Genomic DNA, 12,680 nt, shown 5'->3' with positions numbered 1-12,680 from the left:
CCTCAAGATATGGCTGCCGATAACTCTATCTCATGGTTACTGCAAACATTAAGGGAGGTGGCTTGTGCACAGCCCTGGAATGTGCTGTTCCACACATTCAGACCTTTCTCCCATTGGCCACCACTCTCCCTGGGTTGTCATAATTCCAAGTAGAATATAAAAGAAGTATAAGTGGATTTAATACATTCTAAAACACTTGAAAAATACGGTACACACTAATGATTTGTTATTGCAGTTTGTCGACTTACCAATTATTACCTCTTTCCTAAAGTATGGAAGAGAGAAGGCAATCATATTGTCAGAGCCAAGGAATTAACAAGGACTGTTTCTAGTGGGAACAAGGTGCTATAGGAATGCAGGAGGGAATGATTTGACAGTTTAGGGAAATCACTGTGTCTTTATATTTAAAAGCTGTTCTTTTTTGTTCAGTGTACTTCAGTGACTTAATAGAGTGATCTTTTTACAGAAAAAAAAGGGAGAGAAAAAGCAATAGAATTTGGATCATGGGCTTTAACTGACCTTTTCCAATTGCCTAAGGCTGTAAATAGCTCAATGGTTTAGACAGTTGTTAAGAGCATGGTCTGTGGAGCCGTAAGTAGAGTTAAATTTCCAGGTCTGCCACTTACTATCTGTGTGACCTTAGGTAGCATGACCTTGGAGAAGTCACCTTACCTGGATAAGCTTCAGTTTCCTCTTATATGAAACAGAATAAGTGATACTTAGCCAAGAGGTTTAAATGAGATAAAGTATTTAAGACCATGGGTGCTATGCCTAACATAAACTTAAAGTAGTCCTATTTATGTATCATTTACCAAGCACCACAAATGAAAGCACCAGATTTTAACTCTAGGCAACTGTAAGATACCACCAACTTACCTGAGAGGAAACAAGAAGCTTCTATCAAATTTACAATACAATAGCCATACCATAAGGGGCATAGACCTATTGCCGTGTGTCCCACAGTTCAGGGAATCATTCTGCTTGAGGATTACCACCTCTCCACTATCCCCACCCTCTCCTTCCTCCACAAGTGCTCACAGCTGAATTGGACAATCTGCTTTTTTTTTTTTTTGTAAAGTAAATAAATATATCCCATCTCAAATTGATGTATTTTTCAGCCATGTCAATTTTTCCCAGGTAGCAGGGATAAAGGGAATGTTCTTGGCTAACAAGAAGATTGACAACCAAGTGAAGACTTTCATCACGTATAACAAAGGCCGAGACTGGCGTTTGCTGCAGGCACCTGACACAGATCTAAGGGGGGACCCCGTGCACTGCTTACTGGTGAGTGTTCACATTGGAGAGGAATGTTCCGCACAGTGAAGGGCTGGAACTGGATATTAAATAAGCAGATGAAGATCGTTCCAGGGCTTGTTGCTTAACTGGTGAACAAAAGGGGACAGGGCTGGGAGTGAAGGCAGAGTATGTAGAAAAGGGGCGCTGTGCTGCCTTGTGTGATAAGCCAAAGAGATAAGAGGACTTGAGTAAGTTCCTTGCTCATTTCAAGGATTTTGAGTTGTGACCAGGTTCTGATGAAGACCTCAAATTGTAGTTTAAGGGAGAATGTGATCCTTTCCATCTATGGTGGGAAGATACACCCTTACTTTTGCATGAATGATTTGTTACATATCCAATGATGCATAAGTTCAGCTGCAAAATTGATGAACTGACAGCAGAATGTATAGGTGTATTTTCCAACAGAGATGTTTAATCATATTTTCAGAGGAGTTTATGCCTCAAACAAGGGGTAAGAACCACTGATTTAAACCCTCACTTGTACCCTTTGTAATGTGTTCCATTCATCTATGTCTCATTCTGTATAGCTGGGATTGGTAAACCATGGCCTGTGGGGCAAATATGGCCCACCAATTGTTTTTCTGAATAAAGTTTCACTGGGACACAGTCATGTTTATTTATAAATTGACTCTGGCTGATTTTGCTCTAAATGACAGAATTGAATAGTTGTGTCAGGGACTATGTGGTCCATAAAGCCTATAGTATTTACTATCTGGCCCTTAAGGAAAAAAGAAAGAAAGTTTACTGTACCCTGCTTTGAAGTAAAGCTTTATTTTAGTTGCCTAACATTTGACACTGTGTAGATAGATCCGCATGAATTTATTTCTATATTTGATTATATGAAGGTGTCCAAGAGAAGGATCAGAGCTGAGTCTTGCCTTCAGGGAGTTTGCAGTCCACTTGAAAGACACTCGATTAATAAATGAGAGAGTAGAGGGTCACATCTCACTCTTCATAGTGGTTTTGGGGCTGCCCTGTGCTTGATACATGGATAGATACTGAGTGAATGCAGAAGGAGGGGAGGATGAGATTAATTGCAAAACAAAGTATAATTTAGTGCTAATTTCTGTGAAACAATTTATAAAAAGGAGAGATCAGTATGTAAACCTAGAGGGGAGACTTCTTAGTTTTAGTAAGAAAGTTTTGTATACACACACACACACACACACACACACACACACACATGCACATATCAGTGTTTGCAGTCTTCATACAATTCTCACTTTGATGTTATCCACACTCAGCTTGCTTTGTCCCAGGAAGTCTGAACAGTCACTTTGCAGGTTCATCTCATACAGCTATAGGCGGGTCACCCTTGCACTCGAGAAGATGCCAGCAGCCATAGCTTGACCTTATTAGTTGCAAAGGATATCACAGTTGTCACTGTGCATCAGGAAAGCGGGTTAAAATTCAGCCTCCCACTCAGCTACCATCCTTATTACTGGCAACTTACGGGGGGGGGGTAGTAAGTGCACAAAGCCAGTGACAGTAAGTAAATGTAACACTTATTTATTGAATACCCACTGTATACAGGGTATTCATTGTCCAGTAGCTTTTTTTTTTTTTTTAATTTTTTTTTTCAACGTTTTTTATTTATTTTTGGGACAGAGCGAGACAGAGCATGAACGGGGGAGGGGCAGAGAGAGAGGGAGACACAGAATCAGAAACAGGCTCCAGGCCCTGGGCCATCAGCCCAGAGCCCAACGCGGGGCTCGAACCCACGGACCGTGAGATCGTGACCTGGCTGAAGTCGGACGCTTAACCGACTGCGCCACCCAGGCGCCCCTCCAGTAGCTTTTTAAAAAACCAGAGCCACCTTCCAAGTTTAGCTATTCCAAGTCGGGGCATTGTGGTATTTAGCCAAAGAAGCATGGGATGCACCAGTGCTTCAACATGGCCCTCCATCCCACCGTGCATTTTGGAGATAAAATGCCCATGAGAGCGAATTCACCACATCACCTGACGAGGCTCGCCTGTGACCGCTGTGGCATCATAAATGCGTGGGTGGAAATGCCTCTGACACAAAGCACTTAGTGAAGGGCCCCCTGTTACAACTTCAGCCCGGTTTTAGGAAGTCTTATTGCCATGCCTCCAAAATATAAACGCAGTATCAACTTGTTTACCCATCTCTACTGGGACTGTTCCAATCTAAGCTGCCATCATTTCTCACCTGCCCTGGAATGAGAGGCTCCTAACTGGTCCTCCCGTCTCTACCTGGCAGTCTCTTCTCCACACAGCAACCAGCATGATCTTTTCTTTTTCAATCCAACTTTACTGAGGTAAAACATACATGGAAAATACCCACTTTCGGGGCGCCTGGGTGGCTCGGTCGGTTAAGCGTCCGACTTCGGCTCAGGTCATGATCTCACGGTCCGTGAGTTCGAGCCCCACGTCGGGCTCTGTGCTGACAGCTCAGAGCCTGGAGCCTGTTTCCGATTCTGTGTCTCCCTCTCTCTCTGCCCCTCCCCTGTTCATGCTCTGTCTCTCTGTCTCAAAAATAAATAAACGTTAAAAAATTTAAAAAAAAAAGAAAATACCCACTTTCAGAGTATAGTTTGACGAATGTTGACAAATGTTATGGACCTATGTAACCACTACCACAGTCAAGATAGAATATTTTCATCACTCAAAACTTCCTTTGTGTCCCTTTGCAGTGAGTTTTCACGCCCCCGGTCCTAGGCAATCACAAATCTACTTTCATTTACTGTAGATTAGATTTCTCTTTTCTCAAATTTTATGTCAGTGAGATCAACTTGAGCTTTAAAAATTCGGATCTTGTTCTTAAGGTTTCTAATGACTTTCTAATTCAGGTAGAATAAAGTTCAAGTACATTACCATGGCCTGCCAAGTCTAGTATGGTCTGGCCCCTGTTTTCTTCTTCTGCTTGTTCTCCCGCCTCTCTCTCTCCTTCTCTATATAGTCCATTGTGGGGGAGGACAGCACTTTTTTGCATACCTTTAACTCACCCTGCTCATTTATGTCTTAGGCTCTGCATTCACCATTATTTCTCTTAAAATGCCTTTTCCCTCGTCTGGCTTTTTCTTGGCATTCAGATCCTTGCCGGATTACCTTAATCTAAGAGGCTTCTTAAGTTTTCTCTAAGAGTTGACTCAACTCTTTTTTATCCATGATCCTTCTCGTTCTCTGAAATTAGCACATATGTTTGTTGACTGTCTTGCCTACCTTCCCCTGCTCAAATATGAGCTCGAGTATAGGAACTGAGCTGTCTTTTGGCCACTCCAAAGAATAAGCTCAAGAATCTTACCTGCCACGTGGTAGGTGTTCAGCATGTGTTGTTATGGGTGTTGTTTGTCTGAAGTCGATGTTCCACTGACAGGTGTTGGTTGAGTTTCACATTTCAACTTGAGTGGAAACTTTCCCTTGCCACTGACAGCCACACAGAGCGATTCATAATATCCATCCCTGAAACTAAGAGGCCTAGGTTGACCCCACAGTTAAGAAAATCAGTAGGCTCATTAAGATCCAGGAGAGATGAATTAATGGGCTCTAAATGTATGGCACCCAGGAGTCTTTGGCCTGCCTCCCTCATTAACTCTCTGATGTAGTTTCAATCTGAGTTTTAGAAAACATGCTGAGGAAAGGCAATGGCAAAGGGAGTGGGGAGCAGGGACCAAAATCACTTATAAAAATCTGCCGAAGGCACAAAATAGAAAAGAAAATCTTTGAGCTACAGGAGACCCAGACTGTTAAGAACCTTCTTTATGCTTGGGAGCTGGTGGCAGAGAGGAGATAAAAAGTGATTTTAGATTGTGAGTACTTGGAAAGTGACAGTGTCACCAAAAGTACAGCCTAGTGATTAGAAAGGAGATTTTCCAGCAGGGCTGTTACAAATGTGGAGTGGAACAGGTTCAGAATTACAGCCCCAAACGGAATGTTCCTGGTAAAATGTATTCTATAGAAATAAGACATCCAGAGTAATTTGGGGCTGTATTTTTGGGACTTTTAGACTGATTGCCTGGAGGGCTCAGCTAGGATTTCTTTTCTCTGAAGAGTGCATTGTACACTTAGATGGGGTATTACAGGTCATGGTCCACCTGCCACCAAAGCCTCAGAATTGGGTTCCCAAGAGGCGAGATGTGAGCTGAGCCTGTGACAAATCCTGGGTCCCTAGGGAAAGCAGAGTGTTCTGTAGAGAGAGGCTGTGACTTCTTTATGGATTCAGTTGACAGTTCTCTAGTGGAGCTAAGAAGCCAGCTACCCCCAAGAGATTCTTGACTCTGCTTTCTGCTCCTTTGCACTGGCCGTGACTCCCCACGCTGTGCTGGATTGGAGTGCAGCTCAATGCCCCCAGAGTCAGCCTGTTGGTGCAGAGCCCTCTCTCTCCCAGGCTGTTGACTCTTTACTAAGAATCTAATGGATTTCTAGCTCCAGTTCAGGGTCATACATAGCACAAATGTGTGAGTTCAGGTGTGGATTTGGAGGATACTGTTTAAGACCTTAGCTGCTGCCTTATTGATAAAAGGTCTGATTTGGCTTTTCAGTACAATACTCAGATTAGGGACCCTAGGGATAAGGGTACCATGAAGATGAGACCCAAAGGCTGTCAGTGCAGAGGATGGGGAATAGAAGAGGTAGAATGAGATGCTGGTTGACTCTTAAATAATCTCACAGTTTTTTAGTTGATTTAATTCATGGTGGGGGGCATATCTCCTGTCATTTAGTAATTTTCCATTGGTCAACCACAATGCTCAGAAGATAGTAGCTGGTTAATGGATCGGTTAAATCCAACAGACATTTATTGAACACTTACAATGGCCAAAGGATTTTGTTGGTTAAAATAAGAAATATAAGAATAAGACAAGAGAAAGGTAACTTGGAGCTAGAGGTCCACAATGGGCTTCGGGAATCTGTGAATTCCCTAAAATTGAACATTAAACTCTGTGTGCATATGCCTTTGTGTAATTTTCCTTGGGATAGAGTCCTTAACTTGCCTCAGATGCTCAAAATCTGAACCTGTTCCTGAAGAGATTAAAGACGAGAGATCTAGTTGCTCCTAGTATTGACCAGTTGATGATATGCCATGCCCTGTGACTGTGTGTGAGTAAATACACAAAGGATGGTTTCCAAACATGTATGCTGCACCCTTCATTGTCTGTAAGTCAGCTGCTAGGCCTTGGTGGTTTCAAGGTACAGTTCTGTGTTTTCTTAATGTGGAAAGATAAGGAAAATAGATGCCTTTGTGACAAACTGTACTTTGACTCTTCCGAATTGGAGATAACTCTGCAAAGATACTCCGGTATTTCTGACATGGTAGGTAATGGGAGAAAAGAAGGGAAGAAGGCTGGAAAGAAGGAAGGAAGGGAGAGGTAGACAAAGTGCCCCTGCCTGGGCAAAATGTGCATAACAGTTAGCGAGCCCTGTCCTGTGTCCTGCAGGAATTGGCAGTGGCATTATAATAAACCTCTCTATTAAGTTTTGGTGATTTGACTTTGACAGATGTTCAAAGCTGGTCAGGTAGAAAAGTTTAACTTAAAAAAGTAAAGATAAACCACTTAACATTGTTTTTCTTTGAGCATTGATGTAGGCTCTATAACTTCCTTGCACAAATGGAAGAAGGAAAAAAGAAAAGCCACAGAATATTCTCCTCACACCAGCTGGGGGCAATCCAGTACTGCAAATGTGAGAGTGGAGGAAAAAGTGCACCAGAAAGAGCGCGTCTAATGTTGCTGCTACCGCCTGAACTGGTGTCTTTTCTTCTCAAATTAATTTATCTCGGGGCTCTGAAAGCCATAGCAACAGAGCAGTGCTGAGGTGACCAAGCCAGAATACCCTCTATTCTTTGGAACAGCCAGGACCAGATATCAAATAATCCTTGATCAGGCCGGGTGGAGAGGAAGCATCACAATCTTCTAGACTGTTGGGTGGTGAAGTAGGTGGCAAGCATCTGGTTCAAGATTACAAACCAGGTGCTCCCTTAGCCAGGGATGTTCCCTCTGTGGGGGACATAAAAGTCCCTCCATAAAGCCCATGGGACTAGGCTAATCCCCTAAGAGTTAGGCATGTCTTGGAATGCTATGGCGATAGTCACATTAATCTGATTATGTGGTTTATAAATAAACCCAAGATACTTCTGGCATTGTTCCTAGGTCAATTCCTAGGAATTGTTCCTAGACCTGTTTTCAAAAGGTCTTTCAAGACCTAACGTAAAGCATTGCTTCATGTTTTGAGCATTTATTGACTGCCTTTTTTAGATTCTGTGCTGGGTTCCACAGAAGACTCAAAGTAGCACTTAAAGTTTTCTCTTCGTTTGTAGAGTTTCTCTCTTAGGGAGGTGGTTTCTTTTTATTTGTTGAGTTTATCTCTTAGGGAGATAAAACTGTAGGTACCTCAGACAGATAAGACAAGATTGCAAGTGGTCAAGTTAAACAGCTGTAAATCAGAGAAGGAGGGGAACCTGATAGGCTGTAGTTGTCAGGAAAACTTTCATGGAAAAATGGTTTGATATCTCTTCTTTATCCTGTCTTAGCATCTATCTGAGTGCAACGCAACACTGTCCTGGAACTTCTGGAACATGTAGCAGTACCCGTCCTCGTCTTCTTCTTGGGCAAAAGGAAGCCAAGCATTTAGTTCCCACTGATTCTTTTTATTTGTATTTTTAATTTTTTTTTCATATTTATTTATTTTTGAGAGAGAGAGAGAGAGAAAGAGCACAAGCAGGAGAGGGGCAGAGAGAGGAGACACAGATTCCGAAGCAGGCTCCAGGCTCTGAGCTGTCAGCATAGAGCCCCATGTGAGGCTCAAACTCACAAACTATAGGATGAGCCAAAGTCAGACACTTAACTGACTGAGACACCCAGGCGCGCCCCCCCCCCCCCACCTCGTGCCACTGACTCTTTTTATAAGGGAAGCCCTCCTTCGTCTTACGGAACATTATAAAGTAAAAATTCCTTTTGTGAAAACTTTCTATGAAATCTCCATGCAAAACTGGTCTTTATTATTATCTTTCTCCCTTGAGAGTTTACCTTCTGTGTTGGCCGTGAGGAAGGCCCTGTTGTGACCCACGGTTTTATTTCACCAGTATTTGGGCTGCTTTTCTTCCTGAGATTCATTTGTTGTTTGTCATTTACTCTATCCTATATAAATTTAATCACTGTATCTCTGTAGCTTTCTGAATATCTGCTGGCTGAGACTTACGGAGCAGAATGAAAGTAATAACAGAGATACATTGGTGATTCCAAAAACTCAAGTCGATAAGATTAGAAAATAATCTTTTTGAGAGATGAAAAGAGATGTGGGTTCAGACACAAACTTGTAGTTTTTGACAACTCAGTACCAGAACTATTTTGAATGAAATTCGTGTAAGATTTATTATCCTGTATTTGAAAACTGTTGATAGCTTCATCAGAGAATTTGATCGAGATTGTTACACACAGACATCAAGTCCCTTAAATTTTCATTTAACTTGTTATTACCAGTACATTTTGTCTACAGGTATGACTTTTATATTGAATAATACTGATCCTGATAATTCTCTGACATGGATACTATGTCAGTCATCTGATAGATGTTAGGACAGTTTCACACGCAGCTTCTTCTGTACAACAGAGACCAAGTTCTCCCATGGAGGGTGGCCGGGAGGTGCCATCTGACTTCTTCAGAACCCTCCCAGTCTGACCAAACCTTCTTTTCAGACTTCATATCCATCCTTCCTCCTCACTGTAACCTGGCTGCCTACTGTATTATAGCTAAACTCATTCTGCTTCTTTTCTTTGTTATTGATATCACTTAGGCCTGAACTATCCTTCATCCTCCTGAACATCTCACCTGCTGTTCATATGCTACACATCATTGCCTCAGGCACCATTTTCTCCCCAAAGCCTTTTTCTGATCCAGCGTTGAACATAGTTGTGTCAGCCTCTCAAACTTCATATTCCGTCTGTATTGATCTTATGACTGTTAAAATAGTCTCTCTTTATGGTAATCAATAGAAAGATCTTAAGCTATATATCTCATAATGGCAAAGACCAAAATTTAGTCAGTGTAAGTCTTTCATAAGCTACATCTCGTGTTTTTCAGATAGAGTACTGAAATATTTCTTGAATGACCAAATGGCAATCAAGGCAGTAGAATAGGCCTAAATCAAAGGGGCCCCCACCTTCACCAATTTGGCAGCTGTCTTATACTTAGTGGACCCCAGGTATCTGTGGAATGAAAGGTGCGTGCATGGATGAATGGATGAATGGGATGGATGGATGCCCTGAAACTGGACTTTAGATGACCTTTTTGATCATATGCTTTCATGACACTCATTTCTCCTCTTCTCAGCCCTACTGCTCACTGCACCTTCACCTGAAGGTCTCTGAGAACCCCTACACCTCAGGGATCATCGCCAGCAGAGACACAGCCCCCAGCATCATAGTGGCTTCCGGTAAGAAGCTTGCCTGGTTGGCTTGCTGTGGAAGATTGCATTTATTTTCAGAAGCTAGATATCTGTGCTGGAAACTTAATGAGTAAGCAAAAAGATATTTTGAAAGTCAACCTAAAGCCATTGACCCCGAAGCAACTCTGCAGAAAAACCCTGCTCAGATATAGTGTTTACAGTGTAAGTCTATCTCGAGCAGTGGAAACGGCCATTACAGCCTATTGTTAGCTTTTGTGAAAAGCTCCTTTCACTACTGATGATGTGCTCTTTCTAGGTAACATAGGTTCCGAATTGTCAGACAGCGACATCAGCATGTTTGTCTCTTCAGATGCAGGGAACACCTGGAGGCAGGTGAGAAAGTATCCTGGGTCAAGTTGCTGCAGTTTAAATGACATAAAAATTGTTCAACTGGGTTAAATTCTGAGAACTCATTCAGCTGTGCATAAATCCTAAAGCTTGTCAATGTGTTATTTTCCTGTTTTGTTTTATGAGAGTCTTAAAGTTTAGCAAATATTTGTACAATTTGTTTGTTTGTTTTGTCATTCAGTAAAAATGACCCTTTTTCAGAGTCTCTATGTAAGAAAGCTTATAAGTGACAATGAAACCAAATCGGATCTGACAGATTTTTTTTCCATAAAAGGAAACCAGGATCCTAAAGAGTTTATCATATTGGGAACATGGAAGCTGGAGGGTAGATTGTATACCCAGCACTGAGCTGCCCCCATAAATTCCCCTTGCCTCAGAGTCAGAATATAGAGGAAAGCAATGATTCTGAAATAGCCATTACCCAGGTGGTGTTCTGAAATGTCTATATGTTATGTGCAGAAGACAGAGTCATAACCATCAGGGTGCATATGTTAGGAAAAGTAGAAATGGAATCACTGTAAACCAACATGTTTAGCTTAAATGCTTCCTCTCTTTCTTCTAAATGAAAATTAGATACCCATAGCTTATAAAACAGGCATTTAATGAGATTTAGCAATCATAACAAGATATGTGCCTAATGCACGGTTGTTACACTTCAATAAATATGTTTTAATAACCTACTGACGTTTAATTATCATACAGTAACTAGCCCCGTAAATTGAAATCTAATGCACAGGTAATCACACAGAAGTGAGAACTCCCTGCTTTATGTTTTAGATAGAGATGCCCATGTTACAGTCCAAGTTACCATTGCCTAGCTTCTGACCCCTTATGGACCCTCTGTATGATTCACATGGTTTGAGGAGAGCAAGGCAGGAAGATGTTTGCTTAAGAATCCCCAGGGCTATTGCTGGAGCCTGCTTCAGATCCTGTGTCTCCCCCTGTCTCTGCCCCTCCCCCACTCATGCTCTGTCTCTCTCTGTCAAAAATAAATAAACATTAACAAAATTTTAAAAAATAAAAAGAATCCCCAGGGCTAGTGATCTTGGAGGTATGTAGGAACATGGACTGTTAAGCTTCCTCTGGAGAACAGCTTGAAAGCCAGGATCCCATTTTGTGTCTTCCAACACCCCAAACAAAGAAAAGGACTTTTTACATCTGTAATCCTGGGGTAAATCTTAGATATAAGAAATAAACAAAGGGAAAAACAATCATGTCTGTAGTGTAACTGCAGACAAGGTGACACCAACAAAGCAATTATGAAAAAACAGCGCATATCTCATATAGTGAGGACACGAAACTTGTTTGTAGCCCATCTCCATTTGACTTCAAATTGGTTTCTCCACTTTTGGAGAAAAACCTAAATGACACATGTACCCAAAGATGATTCCATTTGGATCAGAACTCCTATATGGCTTGCTAGAGAATCTATGAATTGAACCAGAACAGCTTTCCTCTGAAATACTTGGAAAACTTGAAATAATTACATCTGGAAAGGGCCCTATAACTCCGCAGGTCTCGGACCCGTGAATTACTACACACATGGTCTTGGGTAAGTCACCACATCTCTCTAAACCTTAGTTTTCTCATCTGTAGAAACGAGAATGCTGGGGTAAAGTATCTCTAAGGCTTCTTCCATCCAAAGATGTTACACAATATGATGGTTACCCTGCATTCTGAGAAGTGGGTCCTAAGTGGGAATCAACAGAACTTGCCATAAAAATATGGGAATAGAAGCATGAATACATAACTATTAATTCTTCAGGTTCATTTGTGGCACACCTAAAATCATTTTGTGCAGTGCCATTGGTATACGCAGCCCACCTTGGGAAGCATTATTTATAAGTGTCTTTCCAAAGAGGTGGGGACACCTTGGTGTATCATGGGAAGGACTTTTCCTCCTCTTATGAAGGCTAATTCTCTGAACTCTGGGTGTGTGTCCATGTGGATGTTTTCCTCTTGCAGATCTTTGAAGAAGAGCACAGCGTTTTGTATCTGGATCAAGGTGGAGTCCTGGTTGCTATGAAGCACACGTCTCTCCCGATTCGACATCTCTGGTAACGGCACTGATCATGAGTCATGCACCCGATGGTTCCATACTGCTAAGACCAGTTGAGGAGTCAGGCTATCAGTTGGTGACGGTGTTTACAATAAAATGTCAAAGTCTACTAGAACAGCATTTATGCCTTTGCTCTATTAAAATAAGGCATCGCCAGCAGTTTCACAAGAGGAGGAAAGGAGACAGAGAGAAGGAGGGAAGGAGGTGGGGGTAGGGCTGGAGGGAACGATATTGAGAAAGACCGAGATTCTACCCCTGAGAGAAGAGCTGCATTATGGTTTTCAAATATGACAGTGCCCTCCCCAGTACCTTACTCTTTGAGCACACTTGTGGGTACAGTGGTGTGTCAGGTAAAATAGGTAGAAGTCAAGAGAGGCTTAACGTGTGTCCGTTATGTGTGTTCTGCACAGAGATCAGCAGTTCAGGGCAAATCTGTCCCTATCTCATTTCCCCCTGATTCGATTGGGGGAAGGAGGTTACCAGTCTGCACCTCTACCGGTAGGTCTTGCCCAGATGGACATTTAAGGCCTAACTTCCAGAATGGTTTCTAGTAGACTCCTTCATCTCTGTTTCTGA

At 42.1% G+C, this 12,680-nt stretch overlaps 1 protein-coding gene across 4 annotated transcripts in view; it reads left to right on the top strand.

Annotated features, from left to right (window-relative positions):
- The window catches only part of SORCS1 (sortilin related VPS10 domain containing receptor 1), a 505,682-nt gene that overhangs the window by 398,336 nt on the left and 94,666 nt on the right, over positions 1-12,680 (top strand). For all 4 annotated transcript variants that reach the window (XM_047072706.1, XM_047072707.1, XM_047072708.1 and 1 more), the window contains exons 10-13: positions 1,138-1,284; positions 9,583-9,685; positions 9,954-10,030; positions 12,011-12,102. In XM_047072706.1, the coding sequence (XP_046928662.1) occupies positions 1,138-1,284; positions 9,583-9,685; positions 9,954-10,030; positions 12,011-12,102 (419 nt within the window). The remainder of the gene's footprint in view (positions 1-1,137; positions 1,285-9,582; positions 9,686-9,953; positions 10,031-12,010; positions 12,103-12,680) is intronic.

This window comes from Lynx rufus, unplaced genomic scaffold, assembly GCF_022079265.1.
Source record: "Lynx rufus isolate CCGP_SWC_20201006 ecotype Redwood Valley unplaced genomic scaffold, mLynRuf1.p SCAF_11, whole genome shotgun sequence".
Classification (NCBI taxonomy): Eukaryota; Metazoa; Chordata; class Mammalia; order Carnivora; family Felidae; genus Lynx; species Lynx rufus.
The sequence above is the reverse complement of the archived record's forward strand: the minus strand, read 5'-3'. Positions and strand labels throughout refer to the sequence as shown.